Here is a 22,681-nt window from a genome sequence, read left to right on the forward strand (position 1 = left end):
GGTTGGGGGTCTAGGTTGAGTATTCGAGCTCGAGCCAAACACTGTTAAAAGTTAGAGAGCACTGGCCAAATATCTTCAAAACTGCTCTGCCCGGGTTTAGAATTGTCAACGACTCGAGCAGCTCGGCTCACAGCTCATTTACTATCGACCCGAACCGAGAAGTAAGCCGAGCCAACAGCTCACCGACTCGGCTAGAGAGAGAGAGAGAGAGAGAGAGAGAGAGAGAGAGAGAGAGAGAGAGAGAGAGAGAGAGAGAGAGAGAGAGAGAGAGAATATATTGAGAAATTCGCAAAGAAGGCTCCTTCTGAATTTCCGTTACATTTTACAAAATGTGTTTTTCGCCGTGAAAGAATCGAAATTGAAATGTTATTTGTGGAGATTACATACAAAATAAAATTTCAAAAGTTTCCATTATTACTGTAAATTAATGATCTCACCCATTTCGAACATTTTAAAAGCACATAATTTTTAATGTATTGAAACTTCATTTCTTATCGATAGTATGAAACATTGGAAATAATAATTGCATTGTAAATTTCCATAACTATTCTCCAAGTGGATCTTTGGTTAGTTCTATCAAGTTTGACAAAAAGTCCAAAAAGATCCTCTTGAAAACAGCTCTTATTTGTAAAAAGAATACATAATGATTGGTTTTGGCTGTTGCAATGCTCTCTCCATGCAGCTTCATAATAATTCAGCCTAGCATAAAATAGAAACTGCTTCTCGCTGGAAAAAGAAAGAAAAAAAAAACGTTGGTGGGATGAGCATAGAGGGCACCGAAATCTCTAACTATGGCTCTGATTATTACCACATATATGTTACATGTATTCATAAGCAGAGTTAGGAATTGTCTGCTGGGGGGAAGGGGCGCAGACCTTTTGGTCAGTCTCGGATCTGTTTGACAGATCTTGGTAGGTGGCCATTTTATAGGTGGCATTTTTTGTTTTTTGTCAAAAAGTTAGTGAGGAAGAATGGCCACCCATAGCCAAGGGCGCCCATGTTGTGGTTTCCAAGGGGGGGGGGGGCAAGTATAAGCTACGTTTCAAATATAGTTTCAAATTTTGCTGTAACTAATGTAAAAATTCTATTGGGTTTTCAATATTCGCAAGTACAATTTCCTCTTAGGCTTGTCCCCACTAATGGGCGCTTTTGCCCATAGCTCCTCCCATGCATGTATTTCTTACTTTTCTCTTCTGAAATAGATTTTTTTACCATGACAAAGTGTTTGAATACAATTCACAATATTTGTATGAAATGTGTCGAATTCGATGGCGTAGGCATAAGTTTGTCAAAATGGAGGATGCTTCAGGCTCCCAAGTTTATATAACTTCAGGTATTTATATGCATAACTTAATGTTGTAAGTGTTTAATTTTGCGTAATATCTTGTTCAAAGGGATTTAAACTCCGAAATTCCTCATGCGTACGGCACAGCTGATTTATCGTACATAATTCGAAATGTAAATAATAGTTATCAAATTTAGAAGGATCCAATACAATAAGCTAAGTTCAATTAAATAGCTAACGTAATTTGACGTTCAACGCTTCAATAATGTCCATTCGCAATTTCATCGACTGCTTTTCGTTACGTTTCTTACATATTATGAACGATACAAAAACACCTAACGTCTTGCTTTCATTAATTTTTAATCCGTTCTTGCTCTCAAATTCTTTAGTTATTTAATACTAAGTATTTATTGTTTGAAAGTTCCGTTAGCCAATCAAAAAAAAAAAAAAAAAAATGCAAGTAGGTATTTTATTTTTATTATTGAAACAAATATCAAAACAAGCAGCGACCCAAATCTGTCTTCAGCATTGGGGGGACAATTTTTTTTATTTTTATTTTTTTTAAGCGATGTTCAAAATATTTATGAAGTTGAAAGACAATGCTGTGGAGGATCAGGGGAGCAGAGTTGCCTTCAATATTGGGAGGCGGGCAGATTTGAGGGTTATTCTGGGGGACCAATTTCGTCTCACTTTCCTTTGTGGCAATTGGACACAAATCATCACTTTTCTCCCCCCAGAAAACACATTTCAAATCGGATTATTGGGGTGGACAATCCCCCCAGTTCCAAGATTCGAGGAGACATGTCCTCCTCATCCCCCCGCGATTTGCGCCAGTAAAAACAAGAACCCAATACAATAAAGTAAATAAAATAAAAAAATCTTGAAATAGGAACTTTGGATAATGCGTTTAACATACTAATGTGGCGTTTTGATTATTGAAATTCTCTTATTTTCATAAATTTCACATAAAAAATAGAGAAAGTTGTTCCAAGAATGATTGCTTCTGTAAGGACGTTCGTAATCTTCCTCTGGTAGCTCAGTTGGTAGAGCGGTGGACTGTAGGTAAGATAATAATAGCCAGTTATACGTAGGTCCCTGGTTCAAATCCGGCCCGGAGGAGTTATTTTATTTTGAAAACAAAACTCGAAATTCTATTATTACTTCTCAATTAATGAAATTAATGTATAATAAGCCTTGTCTTTTCATGAATAGTACTAAATAAACTTGTTCAAAGAACTAAAGAAAAAGATGGCAGAATATCGAACCACACCTAAAATTTTAATCATATTTCTCTTTTTACTGTTCTTCTGCCTGTTCAATGTAAAATCAAGTGCAAAGAGCAACAGAAACTCCATCACGAGGCGTGTGGATGCAGGTACGTATCCAGGATTTCGAAATAGGGGAGTCCGTGACGAAATACTGTGGTTATCACACCAGGGGCTCGATCATTCTAAATTATTTTAGTGGCAAGATATATTCGTTCGTTTAGCAAGGATTTCGTAATCGAGGGGTGGGGGGGTGACATGAAATACTATGGTTACACACCAGGGAATCGAGCAATCTAAACTATTTTACTGACAACATACCCACATTGGTCTTTTAGGACAATAAAATGAGGACATGTTAGTAAGTATTTTAAGAAGAAAAACTATGAAGAAATCTTGAGTAAAAGAAAATAAAAAAGTATTGAAAAAGATATAGACTTCTGAGGTCATTCGAACTCAGTTCCACTTGTCTTCTTTCTTCCTATTTTTCTTATCTTCGTTTAATGCCATCAAGGATAGCAACGAGATACTCTTTCGGGAGTAAAGACATCCTATAAAATGGATTAGAGGTGCCGCGAAATTCAAAATGACTCATATCATTGGTGATTCTGGGCATTTCTTAAGTTCTACCTCAGAGTCTATGTTATCTATGCAGATAGATGGTATTCGGAATGCTTCGTTACAATAATACCAATTTTCAACTCCCCCTCCGGTTTCCTCCACACAAAGCTCATCATAAGAAAGAATAACCAAACACTTGCTGTAGCTTTATATTTTTGACGTTGATTCATCTTCTTCTCGTTTCTTTTTGTTTCATCCTTCCTTAATATATTTCATTTCTGGATGCGAAGGAGAGGTCCGGACCCCCCGGACCCACCCCTTGGCTACGTGCCTGGTGGATGAAAGGCCTGTACGGATCCAAAGAGACAGAGAATAAGATGTAACAGAACTTCTGTACTATGTAAATATGTTTTTAATAGTCGTAAGTTTCAAGCCGTAAAAGAACATAGGAAGTTTTATTTTATTGTTTTTATTAAGTTTTATGATATTTTTATACTCTCTTGTGTAATTGCAAAGAAAAAGGTAATGCATTTATTGATTTTGTTAAGGATGAGGCCTTTAAAACCTTTAATTAAATCACAAGATGGTTGAAAACTACGCGCACCGATCTCATGCTCATAGTAACGGGTAAAAGATACGGTATTCTCAAGCGAGAAACATGCATTTTATTTTGTGACAGTGATACAGGACTGCTTCCATTAAATTACATCCGGTTCAGGTATCCTTTTAATTTTCTTGAAACACTACATATGAAAGAAATTTCAAATGAAACCAGTACATCTGGCAGTCACCCCTGTCACGTACTGATGTCACGTAAAAGGGAAATTAGTTTGCAATTTTGCCGCACGCACAAATAAATCAAACTAATTTTTTTTTTAGTTCCACGTTTCTAACTTATAAAACCAGTGGTCGAAGTGAGACGGTATGTGGTGGTATGCCATACCGCCTCTGGTTTCTTAGTGATGAAGACATGCCGTCTCTGGTTTTTCAGTGACCAAAACTAGGGATGCGCACGAGCCGAGTCGAGACAGAATTTTCCTGAGAAAATTCGAGTCGAGACACAGCTCTTCCAATAGAAAAATATACGTTTTTCGAGTCGAGACATCACTTTTACAGCACATTTTCGAGACGAGACAGCCTCAAATCTTGTCTCGTGCGCATTCCTAACCAAAACATACCGTCACTGGAAAATGGATGCTAATATACCTTTAATAAATCCATTTTTATGGACAGTAAGTGACAAATAGCTTTACACGTCAAAGATCTCATTTTTTAAGTAGAAATAACTTCTAAGTTGCCAACACCGACATTTTGTTACCTTTCCTACCTTTTGTTTTTAAAATAAAGTGTCTACAAAGTTCACTCCTTGCTCCTATACAAGAAATTATGGTGCTGGTTGTGTTGGTTGCAGGTAAGGGTCACATAAGAGAAAGGAATGCATTATGAGTCTAATCCAAACAAAAATTAGTGTATTGAGGAGACTCGTTTAAACTGAAATTAGAAAGGATTGTTATGAATTAGTCGGAACCAGGGCCCCTTGCCATGGGATCACTTGCCGTCCCCTTTCTTCAGAAACAATAAATCTTAAAACCCACGATTTTAAGTATGCTACCTCAGTGCTACCCCATCATGAACAACGATGGAGATGGAAAGGCACTCGCACTCAGAAAGGTTCAAACACTGAAAATACAATCTCGTTGTGTCTGTTTCTTTTTATGTGAATGATAATCTATTATGTTAGTTAAAGATAAAGCAAACATTCGAGATGGTAATCTTTTTTTTTTTTTTTTATAGAATTTAATATCGAGCTTTAATCTCAACATATCAATTTGCAATTCCAGTGCAACTAGCTCCTTTATCTTTATTTCTTGATTTTCTTTCTATATCTGGTATTTTTTTAAAGTTGTTTCCACCTTCAATTATAAGAAATTTGTTTGTGACAAAGACAATTCTACCTTTCATAACAAAACTAATACCTAACTAAATGGAAAAGGTGTTTTCTACTGTTCGAGAATTGAGTTCTTGTATTTGACAACAATCAAGAAATTCATGCTGGGATATGTTTGAATATTTGGTTTAGCACTGTCCATGTGACCTTAATCTAATGCGATCTAAACATGATTTATGAATGTAGTATTCAAATAGATCAGTTTAGTAAATTTGACAACCATCATCATGAAATTTGTTTCCAACAAGAAATGTTTATTTTAAATAATATAGTTATGATAGATATTACCGTCCCTCGAAAATTGCTGCCCCGTGCAAATGCACGTGTTGCACATATGGTAGAGCCGGCCCTGGTCGGGCTTTCTTTTTCCGTCTATAATGATAAAGAAATACGTACCTGAGTCCGGTATTTACGAGAAAAAGAAATATAATTTATCCAACCAAAATATCTGTTGTTACAATTGAAAAGTATTTTTGCATGTTTCTAATAATTTGATAATACTGTGAATATGTGTGTGGTGATTATCTGTGTGCGTGAGGTATCCTTAATATTTAGATCTTTATGGCGATTGTTTTTAATTCAATCTGATATTGTTAGTTAATTAATGGAAGTTTCATAAATATTTTCAATGTGGAGAAGTTTTTAGGAAAAATAAAAAAGCAGCTCTCTTACATGCTTTCCAATAAATTCATTTATCAAGAAGTTAATCCTCAAGACATTAATGTCGCTGCATTTCCTGATTATCTTACTCAAGAACAATGGGACGCCAAATTTAAAGAATATACGTGGCTGACATACAATAATGGTGAATTTGGTTGTTCTATGTGTATAAGTGCGAAGAAAATTTTGGGTGCATTAAAATCTAAAAATTTGAGCATGGACGGATTTAGAGGTTGTATGCTATGGGAGTGGGCAGACCTTCCGGGGTCTGGAATATCCCTCAGTCTACTGTGGTCCGTAAGTTGTCCTGCACAAAATTGTTTATATAAAAACTCGGTTTCTGAGTATTTTCGTGTATAATTCTCTATAATAAAACATATAACTTACGGATATTTTTTTATTTTTTCAGAAAGTTGGGGACGGGAGGCAAAGTCTCTCCATGCTCGCTTTACCCTAACTACGGAGAAGCTCTCCCATGGTTTAGAGTCATTATGTAAATAGAAATGCATTCTTTTAGGCAATATACCCTCACTGTATTTCAGCATATAAATAGCCGGTATATCGAGTCAAAATTGTAATAAAACATACCACCTCTGCTTTTCTCCACTTCAAATACTGTATAAAACAAATATGAGTAAAGGAAAATAGGATAAGATTTTAAAAGTCGCTTGAAACGTAAAAAATGAATAATGTACTCATTTCAAATTTACTAACGTGCCTAAAAGTTAAGCATTTTGATTAAAGAAATTATCTCGCTGGTATACTTATTTCATATAATAAACATGAATGCAAGATAACAAAGTGAAAGTTGTTTCAAGAATAACTGGATGAGAGGAAATTCTGTCAACATCCTCTGGTAGCTCAGTTGGTAGAGCGGTGGACTGTAGATGTAATATAACAGTCAGTTATCCATAGGTCGCTGGTTCAAATCCGGCCCGGAGGAGTTATTTTACTTTGTAAGCAAAACTCGAAACTCCATTATTACTACACAACTAATGTATGACATAGTTGCTAATAAAATTGTTTTGTCTTTTAATGAATAGTACGTACTAGAATAACTTGTCAAAGAACTACAGAAAAAGTGTGTGTGTGGAAAATGTCGATTTACAGTGTTAAATAACCAGGAATCTAAACAAGGTGGTTAATAATAATAGGGATTCTTGGATTTGAGTGTGTTCCCGTTTAGCAGCGAGGCTATATGCAACATGAACCTACAACTTAAGAGCCGGAGGGACTCAAGTGACCTTGACAAATCGAAGATAGAGTTTCTCCTTGCAGTTCAAAGTGTTTCCTTATTTTGGCAACAGATGGGGTTGTCGCTGAAATGCCGTCAAAGCAAATGCACCCGTCCTTTTCCTTCGTTTTCCCCTGCATGTGGTCAAAGTTGGACAGCGTAGGAGGGGGATGGTTACGGCTGTAAATGGGACAGAAGAGTGAAATTCTATTCTTTTGGCTAAAAGAGAAACAGAACTGAAGAAACAAATAAATAAGAGGGACCAACATGATATCAGCCGTCAGCTCCGTGTCAGAGAGCCACTCAAATATCTACAACGGTCACAAACATACCATAGAGAACTAAAGCACTTGTCGCCTGTCTCTTTCTCAAAGGATTCTACCTATGGTAAATAACAGAATAGTGCGGGAAGAATCTGATATAAACTGAAGAACCATGCCAATATTAAAAAAAAAAAAAAAAAAAAAAAACACACACACACACGGGAGAGTCGATATTCTAATTTATTTAGGGCCTCCGTGGTTTAAAAAAAAAAACTTGGAATTGAAAGGCAGAAAACCCAGACAAAGATTTGAAATGTATTGACAATGTGAATCATTTTTTTAGTGGAATCCATTTCCTTATTTTCTTTTCAAAATATGACTACCAGATTTACCCTCTCTCTCGCCTTCACATTCGAATGGTCCTGGGTTCGATACCAGTTGCTGACCATCCTGAGTTTTTCCTATTATAACAGGAAAAAGCCGCAATGTTACATTCAGCCTTGGGGGCCGGCTTAGAAGGACAGGAAGGGGCACATGCCCTGCTTGATGTTGGTTTTTATTGGGGGAAATAGACCACTTCATTAACAAAAAGATGTGTCACTCATGTCCAAAATTATTGTCGCATGTCTATAAATATGTTGTTGTAGGAATATAATTTGATAACGAATTCACCCGGTATTTCTTATAATGTTAGTATGCGTACAATCGGCAAAGACATGTATGTGACAAATTTCACGTCAAAAGAGCAGTAAATAAGAACAATAAAACGAAAACAAAACTTTCGTGTCCATTTAGCAACATTTTATTTTACTCATTCTAATCTTCGTATTTATAATTACTGTATTTTCCAATGAAATTTACCACATATATTTCCCGATTGTACACATAGTATCAGTATTAAAAGTCTCCTGCAAAATCATTATTACATGATATTTTTACAAGAAGACAGTTATAGATATGCGACAATCATTTTGGACATGAGTGTACAAGGATGTAACAGGTGTTTGTTTCAAACATTAAATAAGTGTTCGTATAAATTGAACTTATTTCCTGACGTCATAGAACTAAGAACTGTTGCAGAGCGATGTAAGTCCGGTGACAATATTCCATTCTTACTTTCATACTTTGCAATATATCTATTTATTTTAAAAGCAAATTTTAATGTTTTTATTTTCAACTTCCTTATCCTAAAATAAATACAAGCCTTTAACCAGCCCCGGTATCCCTGGTTGCATATCACTTTAGGATTTGGAAAAGGTGTCCAACGAATTAAAAAAAATGATAAGACACCTTTTAAAGACATTCTTTTGTTAATAAATTCCCACTAAAAAGTTAAAAATAATTTTGTTTATGCAAGACTAAATAAAAAGGATGGAGCGCGTCATTTTAAGAATTTATAAAGTAACTGTAAGCCTATATGAGAGCGCATCCCTTTTTTTTTTAGTCACGCATAAACATTTTTTTTTTTAACTTTTAAGTGCGACTTGATTAATGAAAGAATGTCTTTAAAATGTTTATTATTATCTTTTTTTATTATTGTTAATGTTTGCGTCCTTGGCATAGGGTGTTTATTTTGGTAAGGTACCGTATGGTACGTTTCTATACTACTAGGGTATATTAAAATTTAGTTTCCTATGCGTTACTACATACATTAAAAAGCTTTTTTTTTTTTTTAAGAATTACTACCGAATATTACTACCGCTCCGCTAATAAGAGGGAGACAGATTGAGGATACCAAACACCCCTACCGTTGATTGAGAAATATTTAGGTGTCGACACACTGATGAGCAACATCTACATATGAATTTGAATGTTTTATGGGCTTTAGACAATTGATTCAGACCGGGAAACATGGGGGACAGAATGTTGGAAGCAAGTAGTCCAGTCCCTAGTTTGAATGCCTGGAATGAGTAAGGACTCTTCCCCCCTTGGTAAAACCTGCCGGAATTGGAAGCAATATCAAAGAAACACTGCTTCGAAAAAATAGGGAGCAAACATGCATAAATAGTCAGAGTCGGATTTAGGTTTAGTGGGGCCCCAAGCTGTTGAAGGTAATGGGGTCCTTTATGTGTCCAGATGAACATAGGCAACCTACATAGAGCAATGAAGAAACTAGAGATAATTTAGGAAGCAGACTGGTAGAAGGAGCCCTATTAATTACACGAACGTAGGCTACACAGCAGGAAGCACTGTTGCTACGTATATATAAATTTTATTTTATTTTTTTAAATTTTCTTATATTTTAGAAATCCAGTTTTTCTTTAGATTTTGGGGCCCCCAAGAGAGCGGGGCCCTAAGCTATAGCTTGTTTAGCTTACACGTAACTCCGGCACTGTAAATAGTATACATATACAGGCGCGGATCCAAGGGTGGCTATAGAGGCTATAGCCCCCCCCCCCCCTTGACGCTCAGGTATACACTGGATAAAATGGGCTTCAATCCTGTTTACTCTGGATAAAGAGGCAAACTATGGTTTAGCTCCTCCCTTGATCATATCCTGGATCCGCCACTATATATATATATATATATATATATATATATATATATATATATATATATATATATATATATATATACATGTATGTATGTATATAAATGTGTGTGTCTAGTATGTTGTACGATGGAAGCTGATGAAAGAGCTTTATACCACATTATTCTTGATTTTTTGACAGGTAAACAAAGAATATTTCGGGAATTAATCTATCCTAATGATTATAATAATGTATCTTATTTTTTCTCTTGCATGTATATTCTTAGTCCTGCAGGAAGTTTTCATTTCTTTCTTGGAATAGATAAACGAAGACTTTGGTTCGGCTTCTCCTTCACAAATTTTTGTCGAAAGGACTTTATCGCTACAAACACAAATTACTTCTCACAGAAACCATCTACAAACACACTGTACTGCTGAAACAGAAACCATCAACCAAAGAGGTCATAAATTTTGCCATTCCTCGTGTTTGAAGTTCCCGTTCTTCACAATGATTTCCTTCCTCCCGCCCCTGTTAAGAAGTTCAAAGTAGATTTGCAAAAGGACTGGCTCCCGCTGAGAAGGAAAGTGGGATGAGGAATGACTATAGTGCCATCTAGCAGTTATACGGCCAAGTACGTGAACACGAAAAAATCTGATTTCAGATTTCTGTAGATTCAATTATGAAGGATATAATTTCTAATCGATTGTGAAATGGATGTCTTTGGAAACAGCGAAAAAATAGTACAGTAGCGCACAAATACAAAGATTGTACACCATTCTCAAAAAAGTCCGGAGTTTTTAGCTCTTTTCCTTACTGTAAAAAAACAGAAGACTTTTCCGTCTGATTTTGATCATTTTCTTATGGGAATTTGGATTATAATTATCTGTATTTATAAGAAGAAAATATCACGCACAGCGCTCAAATTGCACCTTTAAAATGAGATGCATCATATTTAGTGCGCTACTGAGACATTTTTGCGAAAGAACGAAATGAAACCGTGATTTGCCTAAAAAATGGTTGAGACCCCATGTTAAATTGAACACCAATATTCCGGCCGCTGTGGCGCACTCCTTCTCCCTCTTAACGGGGAATTCGAAATAGATTAGGTCCCTCCGGGGATTGAACCAGGATCTCACATGCCAACGGCGCGTACGCTAGCCACATAGCCACGAGAGTGTTATAATAATAATATTTTTTCAGAATAATAGATAATTGATAAAGCTACATATCTTACAACGAAATCCCGTATATTTCTGAATCCAAGATTTTTTTTTTCACAATTTCGTGCTCAAAAATTTTGAATGCTTTCGCGACATATGACGTGGAGTTTTTCTTTACTGAACATATTTTCCTCGTCTGGGTCGCTTTAGCTTTGAATGTTTGCAGATTCAGTGGCACCTTCCAGTAAGGAAGATTAAAGGTTACCTGTATCTGATTTGAGTTTTAGTGTAATTGTATAGTAAATTCTAAAAATAAACCATGTATGTGCTATGGCTATTTTTTTCTTTATAATATTTGTTAAAAAATAGGGTGTTGTATTGGATTCGAAAATATATAGTAAGTTCTTTTATGATCCCACTTGTAGAAAATGCTATAAATACGACGTGTGCGTATAAAGTAATTGAACGTTTACAAAATCGGACAAATCCCTTAACAATGTTTCCATAGTCTATAGTGTAACAACACTGGAAAGACCTTTATCTAAATGCCTGTTTGAACCGACGTGATGCTGTTTGTTTCTATACAGGTAAGTGCGCAACAAATACATGTTGTGTGAAGTCGCCCTACGAAACTGTTATAAACCAAGTTTCGTCGCCGGCTGTGATACACTTTAGAAAGTTGCTGTCACGTACTGCAGTAGCCACCAAATCCTCAAATACATTTGCTGTTCTGTCAAAAATTAGAGTTATTTCGCAAACAATAATTACATGAATAACTCCTGATTTTCAAGTCCTTGCTTAAAATTAATCTAAACCTTTCTTTGTCTGAAGCATGGTTGACAGGCGATGCATGGCTACATGTCTATCAGCGCTCACCATTGCACGATTATTCTCCATATTTTCCTCATTCCTTGCTGCTCAATGGAGTTCCGGCCTGGAATTATCCTCAACATTTTCGTGTCCATATTTGAAACGGTTGTAACCATTGATATACCTGGGTTCTTGACAATCCTACATCACTATCGGCAACGTTTCGGTAATTAGTAACAAAGTTTTTTTTTTTTTTTTTTTTTTTTTTTTTTTTTTTTTTAAGAATCATGTTCTATTTCGATGTGCGTGTTTCGTATGACGACTTCATACTACATGCATTTGTCGCGGGTTTACCCAGATACAAACTGCATCAAACCGCTAATGGGAAGCTTACACAAAGGTATTTCCAGTGTTGTCATATTATTGCATCATTTTTAAGGGAGTAGGCTGCTTTTGTAAAAGTTCGGTTACTTTATTGGTGCATCTTCTAGAATCAAAATAAAAATTAAAAAAAAAAACTTTCGGGAAACAAATTTCATTTTTTCCCCTGAACATTTTTCATGGTAATTAAAATAATAAAATATTATAATTACCTTATATTGTGAATGATATAATACCAATTTTATTAAATGAAGATCTAATTTTGGATTCAAAATTCAAATACATTAAACACTGACGTGAAAATATTTTTAATATACAAATACAGAGAGCTTATATATTTTTTCTTCCATTAAAGGCTGGTGGACGAGAGCTTCTCGAGGGAGTGTACCACCCAATGCTGTCAAGGCCGGAGTTGATTGTGACAACAGTCCTATCTACGTTGGAAGAGCTCATCATGAAGGAGATCTTCTGCCTGCTAAAGTGGTTCCCAATAAAGGTGGCGCTTTCGTCTGTTGGGGTGGAAAAGAACACCCCAAATTTGAATATGAGGTAAGAGTATTGTTCTTAATATCTTATCCTTCTTGCCTGTCTTTTGTCATATTAGTATCATGCAAGTGTGACTTACAAGATTGTTCTGTTAGACTCAGGGGTAAAAGTGAGAGGGAACGCGGAGGTACGTCATACCACCACTTCCAAAAATATTTATGGCGTCCCTCCGCTTCCTAAAAGATGTTACAATTGGACAAAGATAGGCACGGGGGACGGCGTGACGTGATGCATCTCCCTACCTTTTCAGATCCAGTTTTACCCCTAGTTAGGCCCGCTATATTCTATGAGATAAATCCTAGGAAATATCTTTAGGAAAAATGTTACGACATATCTCATAGGAAATCCTACCCTTTTGCGCGATACACGTGAAGAGTTTTCGTGTCTGACCAAATGAAGTTGTGCATCCTACTGATATTGATACCAGGCGCTATATTGTTAAATTGCACTCCTCTGAAAATAAAAAGCATAAAAATCAGAAGATAAATTAGCAAAACATACTTTATCAGTCCCTGCACCATTCTTCATTTTGTCAAGTATTTTTGCTCTTTTACCCACATATGATCGCCTAAGATGATGAAACTTGTTTCACATCCTCCGAAGAGGTACCAGGACTCACAACGCATACTCGGCCAGAAAAAATTGTTTTTATTTTCTCCTACCTGATGTCGCTTAAATTGAAATCTTACGTTTTTTTTTCTTTCTTACGAAATGGAGCGTGATCTAAGCAGGAGAAATCTCATAGGATTGTTTAGAACATAGGAAATGGCATAACATCTGATGCCATGCACGTTGAAATTTGGCTCTAGGAAAATTCGTAAGATATTTCCTAGGATTTATCCCATAATGTATAGTCTTAGTTTGCCCGTCCTTGACTCCATATGATAACTCGAACGAAGGCGAATTTTTTATTTCCATTTTGTCTTTCATACATAGCTCGAGCGGTTATTGTGGCCGAGCTCGTTAATGGAGTCAGTACGGGGAACGGTGATTTTAACTGCAACTGTCAATATTTCATTCACTCATAAAAGTATATTTATCGCGATCTCCTTTACTGCCTTTTGCAGAGTCTCTTGATTTCTTTAACCACTTTTAATATTTGTCAGTTTACGAAGAGCCTTTGGTGTGGTCGTAGTCAGGGGCGGATCCAGGGGGGCGATCGGGGCGACCGCTCCCCCAGAAGAGGAAACTTTCTTATTTTATATATATAAATAAAACCCATCCCAAAGTTTAGAGCCCTTAAAAGTAGCAGTATGACAACCCACCGCCCCCCCCCCCCAGAAGTCGGTCCTGGATCCGCCCCTGGTCGTAGTTCATATCTGCTTGCAGTCGACATTTTGTCTGTGAATTCTTCTTTCTTGGGATTCTCCTGCTTCCTTACCTGTATTTTCATTTCACCAATTCTTTCATATGGAAACTTCCGAAATGTAGGTATGGAGAAGAATGGAGAGAATTAGCTTGGTCGAGCTTAAAACGAATGAGAAGGTGTTAGAAATGATGGAGGAGAAAAGAACAATTTTAGATATTATTAAGAAGAAAAAGAGAAACCGGTTGGGACACTGGCTAAGAAGGAACTGTATCATGAGAGACGTGTTAGAAGGTATGGTAGCAGAAAAGAGAGGAAGAATCGAAGAAAACTACAGTTAATGGACGACATCAAAACAGAAAATTGTACGTGAAGACGAACTTAGCGGAAGGCCGTGGAGTATGGAAGTTTCTCAGTTGCGGCAAATGCCTGCCAATAATGGCAGAATACCTATGATGGTGATGATGATGATGAATTCTTTCATCGTAAATTTACTTCTGTTTATTGATCCGGTATTCAGCCTTTAGAAAACAAGTAACCAAAATTCGAGAGAGAAAGAGCAGGGCATTGTGTGCAATTTCGCTCTAACAGACTGCCAAAACATACCGCGAGAAATAGCTTTAGAGTTGTCAAATTGATATTTTTGACACCACATCACGATATATATATATATATATATATGACTTTGAAGACTTTAATCCTATGAAAGTCCAATCTTCCGTCATTGGTTATGTTCTACTGGGAAAGACTTCTTTTCACCTATACACAGGGCATTGTAGTAATACATTCCTGTTGGGACACTTTCCAGAGGCCGCAAACTGTGTGCACCTTGCAAAAAGAAAGTGTTTCAGAAGTGCAAAGGCACAGCAGGCATCGGAATTCTCTACTGGGCTGTCGATGAAAGGTATAGCATGAGTCCAAATCCTAGTTTTCATCTGTCTGTAGAATGTTTGTGGTAATTTGGTTGTGAGACTTTATGCTTGTCTCTCTTTTCATAATCCATTCTATTCTAACTCTCTCTTCATGATCTATGCAACATTTGTTCTCTATTGGTGATCCATATAATCTGTATTCCAGTTCTCTCTTGATGATCCATTTAATATGTATTCTAACTATCTCTCTTTATGATCCACTTCATATTCTAACTCTGTTTCTATGATCCATTAAATATGCATTCTCTGTCTTGATGATCCATTTAATATGTATTCTAACTCCAATTTGATGATAATTTAATATGTATTTTAGCTCTCTCTCGATGATCCACATCGTATGTATTCTAACTCTCTTGATTGGAATGTTCGCTGTTTTTACCTGATAATCTTCTAATCTTCAGATTCAGACTCCTGTTGTTCCAGGTCCTGAAGTGTGAGAAAATATTCTAAGGGCCTCATTTCAACAGAACACTAATTAAATCAAACACTCACGATGATAGTCCTTCACTACAGAAATAAGTAGTCTCAAGCACTAAGCCTATATTTAATCACAGCGTGTAAGATGTATAAAATTACCTAGTAAGAGGAATAAAGTAACTTTCTAGAGCATGATATACGAGAGATCAAGGAAACCAATCTCAAAGCCCCATTTTAGTGTTTTGATAACACAAATAGGAAAGGAGGAAGTAAGCTATAACACTGAGTTTTTGAAACTCATTTGTGATAAAAAATGTGAACAAAGAAAACAAATTAAAATTAAGTTATATAATTGATACTGCAGCCACTTAGTTTCCTCTATGTAAAATGTACTTAATATTGTATGAAAAAATCCTTTTCCGTCACCCACAAATTAACACGATAACCAACAGTAATTTCATTCATTTTCCCATCCCTTAACATTATTCGGTCTAAAAAGCCGCTTGGTGCTTTTAGATATATGAAGCTGAAACTCCTTCAACTTACATAATTTTTTATTCAAAATCGTTGTAAATACGTTGAATAACAAGTAAACAAAAGTCCATGAGTATGAGCGACTAATCGATAAAAATTAATGAAAACGGACAATACGTTTATCTGGAAGCGGTCTGAAAAACCGCTTGGTGCTTCTAGTATTAACTCTCTCCTGATGATCCACATCATATGTATTCTAAATCTCTTTTGAAGATCAACTTAATATGTATTTAACTCTCTCTTGACGATTCACATCATATACGTTCTTTCTATACGTTCTTTCTTTTGATGGTATTTTAATATGTATTTTAACTGTTTCTTGACAATCCTCATCCTATGTATTTTAACTCTCTTTTGATGATGTGATCCCCATCATATGTATTCTAAATCTCTTTCGATGATAATTTAATATGTATTCTAACTTTCTTTTGATGATAATTTAACATGCATTTAACTCTCTCTTAATGATCCCCATCATATGTATTCTAACTCTCTTTTGATGATCAATTTATTATGTATTTGACTTTCTCTTGATGATCCACATCCTATGTACCGTATTCTCTCTTTTGATGATAGATGATCCACATCATATGTAGTATAAGTCTATTTTGATGATAATTTAATATGTATTTTAACTCTCTCTTGATGATTCCCATCATATATATTCTAAATCTCTTTTGATGATAATTTAATATGTATTCTAAATTTTTTATGATCAATTTAATATGTATTTTAACTCTCTCTTGATGATCCACATCATATGTATTCTTTCTTTTGATGATATGTATTTTAACTTACTCTTGATGATCCACATCATATGTTTTCTAACTCTCTTTTGATGATCAATTTAGTATGTATTTTTATTCTCTTGATGACCACATCATACGTATTCTCTCTTTTCACGATCAATATTTATTTTAACTCTTTCTTGATGATCCTCATCATATTTATTCTAAATTTCTTTTGATGATAATTTAATATGTATTCTAAATCTCTTTTGATGATAATTTAATATTATTTTAACTCTTGATGATCCAAATCATATGTATTCTAACTCTCTTTTGATGATCAATTTAATGTATTTTAACTCTCTCTTGATGATCCGCATCATATGTATTCTAACTTTCTTGATGATCTATGAAATATGTATGCTAACTCTCTCTTGTTGATCTATGTAATATGTATTTTAACACTTTTTTCATAAACCATTTAATATGTATTTCTTTAATATGTATCCTGTCTTAGTAATTCATTTAATATATCGCTGATCATAATTATTCTAAGTCTCTCTTGATGATCCGTGTGATATATAATCTAATTCTCTGGTGATCCATTTAATAGACCTATATAGTTATTTCAAATTGCTAATAAGACTGATCTGCCACTATTGCAAAGGTAATAAATTAAGACAAAATCATTTCGAGTAGTTGAAATATCAGAGAATATGTTTGAAATAAAACAGTACTGAGTATGAAGACGTGTTATGTCTATAAATTACGATAGGAAATTTCATCTAAGAAATATTGTATGCCTTTGTTTATTGTCTTTAATGAAGGTTCTGACTCATAATGGAACGGTTAAATGGCAGCAATGCTCTAACGGATCCATTCCAAGGTGGGCAACTGATGCTGGACGTACTCGCAGCGGTGAGAAATTGTATGTTGGAAGAGCGTTTTATAAAGGCTCACTAACTGTGGGTAAAGTAAGTATGTAGAAAATATATTACTTTTAAAATTATCCATTACTAGTAACTCTTTCATATATAAGTTAAGTAACTTCACGCATCACATTCTCGGCCTCCATTAGCAAAAAATAAAACCACATGGTATTATCATTATTTCTTTATAATTTATTTTAAATATACTGTACTAAGATTTTCTCTAAGTCTTAGTACAGTACATTTAAAATAAATTATAAAAAATAATGATTATACCATGTGGTTTTATTTTTTTGCTAATGGAGGTACAGTACATTTAAAATAAATTATAAAGAAATAATGATTATACCATGTGGTTTTATTTTTTGCTAATGGAGGCCGAGAGTGTGATGCGTTAGCGACAAGTGCTGTAGGAGTTGCCAGACGGAGAAATCCGTATAGGGACGGCAAAAAGTAACAATAGAGCTGAAATGTATGAAATGTCTTGCTTAAGTAAAAGTTAATAAAGTAATAAACGTTAACATTCTTCATTTTTTCGTTCTATTGGTAGTTAAACCCTATACTGTAAAACGTATACATTGAAATTATAAGTGAATAAATACATACATCGCAACTACATTCGAAATAGCAGCTGACACATTGAGAAACGTATCGTATCTCACACTGCATATTTCGAACATGGTTTGGAATGTAGCCTTCATTACATTGTGTGCAGCATTGTCGATAATAAGTGGACAGCTCTCTCGACTAACAGCGAGAATATAAGAATTTTGATTTTCAATCAATTTTAAGTATAAAGAAATTCAATTATTATTATTATAAACGCTTTTTATTTTCATTTGAACTATTTTTATGGACCCCAACTGGATTCAAACTGTTATATGATTTGCCGAACACTTATGTGCCACACTCGTGGCCTCGAGCATAAAGCAAGCATGGTATATGAAAACACGACCAAAAATAATAGTAAATAGATACCTATAATATATTTACATGACTACCCTCAATTGACTTTTAAAATAATAGGTCGTTTCGAATATATTTATAACTCGTGGTACAGAACTGAAATTAAACAGAACTTGTAAAATAAAGGGCACCTAATTAATGCTTTACAGAGAAAAAATTATGTTAACACGCGTGGTAGATGAAACCGTGGTGGTTCAATAGTAGAGCGCTCACTTCTGGCGCGTAGGTCCCTTGTTCGATCGCAGCTGCCACCAAGTGGGCTTTGTTATGGACAAACACGACGAACTGTTGTGGGTGAAATTTTCTCGGGTTCTCCCACTTTCGTCATTTCACCATTTTCATTCATTTCATTATCACCATCTTTCTTAGTCTCGGTGCATAATAGTGGGACGTTAAATTAAGAAAGAAGACAATTATGATAGGTGTGCAAGTATTGATATTCAAAAAAGAACCTTTCTTTCTTTGGCTGCTTCTTTCTTTCCCCGTTTCTTTCTTCCTCCTCTCTATCCCCTCCCATTTTTCTTGTCAGTCATACTCTTTTTTTCTTGGAAGGAAAGAGAGGCACGTTGAAAGAAGAGTTGCCAGATTTTGTAAGAGAAAAACCGGGACTCCAATCTCAGACTATAACATAGTTTATTAACCTGTCTCATGTCCTTATGACGATTAACACTTACCAAATGGTCTAAATATTTCGCATAAAATAGTCCATTATCATTCTTCAGTAGTAGTAAATAGGCTTCAGGGTGGCGCAGTTAAAAGTAGCTTGCATTCCCTTTGAATGCAAATTCAATATTTCGACTTCTGAAATTGAGTAAACGGCTACAACAATGGACAGTTTATGCAATTATCGATTGTTTTTTCTTCAACAATCGATAATATACAACAATGGACATACAAAACCTATCGATTGTTAGCATTCTTCGGTCAGCATTTTAATTTATTTCATGAGTGAAGTTAAACGTTTCTCTTTGCGGTCAGCAAAACGACTTTCTCGATAGAAGAAAGAATTGAAATTGTGGAAGCATATGTGAAAAGGGCTCGATTAAGGAAAATCCCGAAATTTTGGGGTTCAAGTATCCGGATAGAGGATAACATTAGCCATGACGTTGCCATCATCAATATCCGAACTTTAGGCCAGGTGTATCTGAATATGCTTACACGTGCAGAGCTGTGTATTGATATCGCAGGAGGTCACGTTCAACATCTTCTACAAATGTATTTTTCTCTATTTTTCATTGTAAATAAATGGTAAGTCCATTTCAGCTCTTCATTTCTGTAATTTTACTGCATCTCCTTTATTCTTACACGAGGTACTTTTATCTGTGCTATCCTTTATCATTCTACGCAAAAAGTCTGTCGAAGGCTGAGATGCTGTAAACTCCAGTGGATGTAATGAATAATTTGAAACCAATAGATACCAATATGTAACTGTACTACAGGAAAAGAAAGGAGATGTCGTCATTTTAATTTCTGAACCGTATTCGGAGGGACTGGAAAAATATTTCAGCCTCATACATTGAAGAATTTCACATCTTGAAAGACCTGTAATATCATATAAAAACATTAAAATAGTAAATTAGTGATTTAGGTAAGGTGCATTTGCTGTCGTAAATGGAATTTTCTGTGCAAAAAGTGGTCTTAGCTTTTCATTACAATTGATGTTTCTGTTATTGCACTTTCATAACTTACACTGGAATTACATCGTGTTATCACGTGATGCTACTTTTTACATAGGATGATATAAGCCTGTTTACGACTAGTGGAGAAGGACAATCAAGCATTTTGTCTGAAATAGACAATTTGAGGAATTTTGGTCGTGATAGATATATGTATATCACAGGTTAATAAATTAGCGTTTTCCCTAAAAAGACCTTGATATGTATTAAAATTATTGAAAGTTGAGAAAATGGAGGATTTTTTTAAAACCATAAATGAGTGAAAAAGTGTTAATATTGGTTAACGACTGCAATAATAGTATTACAAATTTGTGTTTACTTCGATTTCCAAACTAACATAAAGAAAAATCACTACAGTCAATGATTAATATTTTACGAACTCAAGTTTCAGGTGCAGTTCATCCCAACGAAATTTTCACGAAATGTCTTGACATTTCACGATATTTTCTCTTAGAATCAACTGCTAGTTTGTTCGTTATCTTTTGTTCATTGTACATTAATAAATAATTAAATAAATAAATAAATATTTTTTTCAATATGTGTTATGTGATGTAATTGTTAGAGGTAATTATAGCAGGATTCCTACTGCTCAGGAAAGTCAGGGAAAATAGAGCATGTCAGGGGAGCTCAGGGAGAAAGAATGGAAATCAGGGAAATTTTATAAAATATATTTTTTCTAACATTAATTACACACCAATTTCAGCTTAGCCAACCATTATCAACTAAATGAATGTATAAGAAGTATCGTATCTTCAGAGTAATTAATTGTCATACGTTTGTAAGTAGATATTCATTATCACAGTATGGAACGTTGCTCAGATTTTTATGGGTAATAAGTGGAATGTACGTATGAGCAATTGATTATTATTTGTCTCTATAAAATAAATGTTCTCATATATAAACAGTCACCGGTATTTATTCCTTATTCATATGTCAACTTAGTGGTGCTATTCAGAAGGTTCGCTTGAACCGGTTAAAATATTTCGAGTTCGTAGAACCGTTTGTTATACCCAGACATAACAGTAAATGTTACCCAGTTATGAGCAGGAACAGTAAATTTTAGTTTAACTATCTTTTTCAGAAATTCTTACAGCTACAGGATTAAACATATGGGGCCTTATGCAGAGTCGCTCTGACACCGGTACCATACTAAAGAGTTCGACTAACATATGTTTATTGCAGTAGTCAGGCCTTTAGTATGACGCTAATCATACGTCAAAACGACTCTGCATAAGGCCCATGATCTCTCAGAACAACGTATACGCGTTTATTTCTTAATTTCAAATATCTCGAATGAGAACTGGGATCACATGAGTGTAGTAGTGAGGGTTATTTATATTTCAAATGCATACATACCATTATCAACAATTGTTGATCCATTGCTGGATTAAGATCTTCCCAATGCTTTTTGACAATCATCTACCTTGGAAAATTCGTTCCCAAGATATTCGTAGTGTTACCTAATATCGTCACACTACCTTGTATTAGGATGCTGTGTAATCTCTAGTTGTAATTTGTGGTATCCAGTAAAAAAGTTACTTTTGTCTATGGGTTGTTTCCTAAGAGAGTTAGATCTATCTACATGCTTATCCATCTACTCTCTCTCTCTCTCTATTTATATCTATCTATCTTTTTATATATATATATATATATATATATATATGTATGTATATGTATATATATATATAGAAACGGTTGTTAAAAAAAATAGAATAACACCCACTGTCTCAACGTCATCCGACACCTGTCATGAATCAGTCTTGGCAAAGGTCAGAAAAAGTCAGGGAAATAGATTTCTCCAGATCACTAGGAACCCTGTATAGGACACATATTGAATAAAGAGATCAAAAGACCTTATCTTGTATCCGGGAGAAAATAACGTTTCCATCAACTGCGCTGCTAGGCCAGAATAAGCCACAGAATTGATTAACCAATGCCCCATCGCAAAGCAGCAAGCGAATACATATACTTATCATTTTTGATGACATCACTGAGGATGATATAGTATAGCTCTCCCCGTCCAGTCAGATCAAAAATGAAATTTCTTACTCACCAGGTTTCTAACAACTCTGTTATCAGAAATGTCTAATAATATATAAAAACATTTAGCATATTTATTTATAGGTTCATCCTAGCCATCGCGTTCTGTACATTCCATTTGGAGGACAAGAAATTGCATTAAGTGAATATGAAGTTCTAGTACTGGAAATGTGAAGTATGGTATGTAACGACTGAAAGAAGATCAATAGTTTTCATTCATTTTTCTTGTGTTGTAACTTTAAAGAAAGAAAAAAAAAGTTATTACTTGAAGTAAAGCATAGTTAAGAAATAATGTACTTTTTATAAGTAAATAAAAGTTTTAAATTTCCTTCTTAAAATTTTTACCTTTTATCTTCATTTTTTTTAAACACCAGTCTTTCAAAGAAAGCGTGAATTTCAAATATTCATTAATTGTGTTTATTACCTGTAGATAAGTGGTACAGAGCCCCAGTTGAGAAACCGTACTTTCGGTGTTTATCTAATATTGTGACGTGATTCCAGAGCTTCTTAAACAGGAATTGAAGGAATGATTAAAAAAAAAGAAAAGAAAAAAAAAAGCGATCTTGGTC

General features: G+C 34.9%; 1 protein-coding gene and 2 non-coding genes across 3 annotated transcripts in view; all 3 read left to right on the forward strand.

The window, feature by feature from the left end:
* The window catches only part of LOC145672108 (pfs47 receptor-like), a 51,509-nt gene extending 29,074 nt beyond the window's left edge, over window positions 1–22,435 (forward strand). The window contains exons 2-4 of the mRNA XM_081741380.1: window positions 12,394–12,587; window positions 17,329–17,475; window positions 22,197–22,435. Of these exons, the coding sequence (XP_081597506.1) occupies window positions 12,394–12,587; window positions 17,329–17,475; window positions 22,197–22,286 (431 nt within the window). The 3' untranslated portion in view covers window positions 22,287–22,435. The remainder of the gene's footprint in view (window positions 1–12,393; window positions 12,588–17,328; window positions 17,476–22,196) is intronic.
* TRNAY-GUA (transfer RNA tyrosine (anticodon GUA)) lies at window positions 2,311–2,404 on the forward strand. Its single transcript has 2 exons — window positions 2,311–2,347; window positions 2,369–2,404. It is a non-coding gene; the product is annotated as a tRNA-Tyr (tRNA).
* On the forward strand, window positions 6,570–6,662 carry TRNAY-GUA (transfer RNA tyrosine (anticodon GUA)). The gene is made up of 2 exons: window positions 6,570–6,606; window positions 6,627–6,662. It is a non-coding gene; the product is annotated as a tRNA-Tyr (tRNA).
* Window positions 22,436–22,681: the final 246 nt, after the last annotated feature.

Source organism: Thermobia domestica, chromosome 15 (genome assembly GCF_964235325.1).
Source record: "Thermobia domestica chromosome 15, izTheDome1.hap1.1, whole genome shotgun sequence".
NCBI classification, from domain to species: Eukaryota; Metazoa; Arthropoda; class Insecta; order Zygentoma; family Lepismatidae; genus Thermobia; species Thermobia domestica.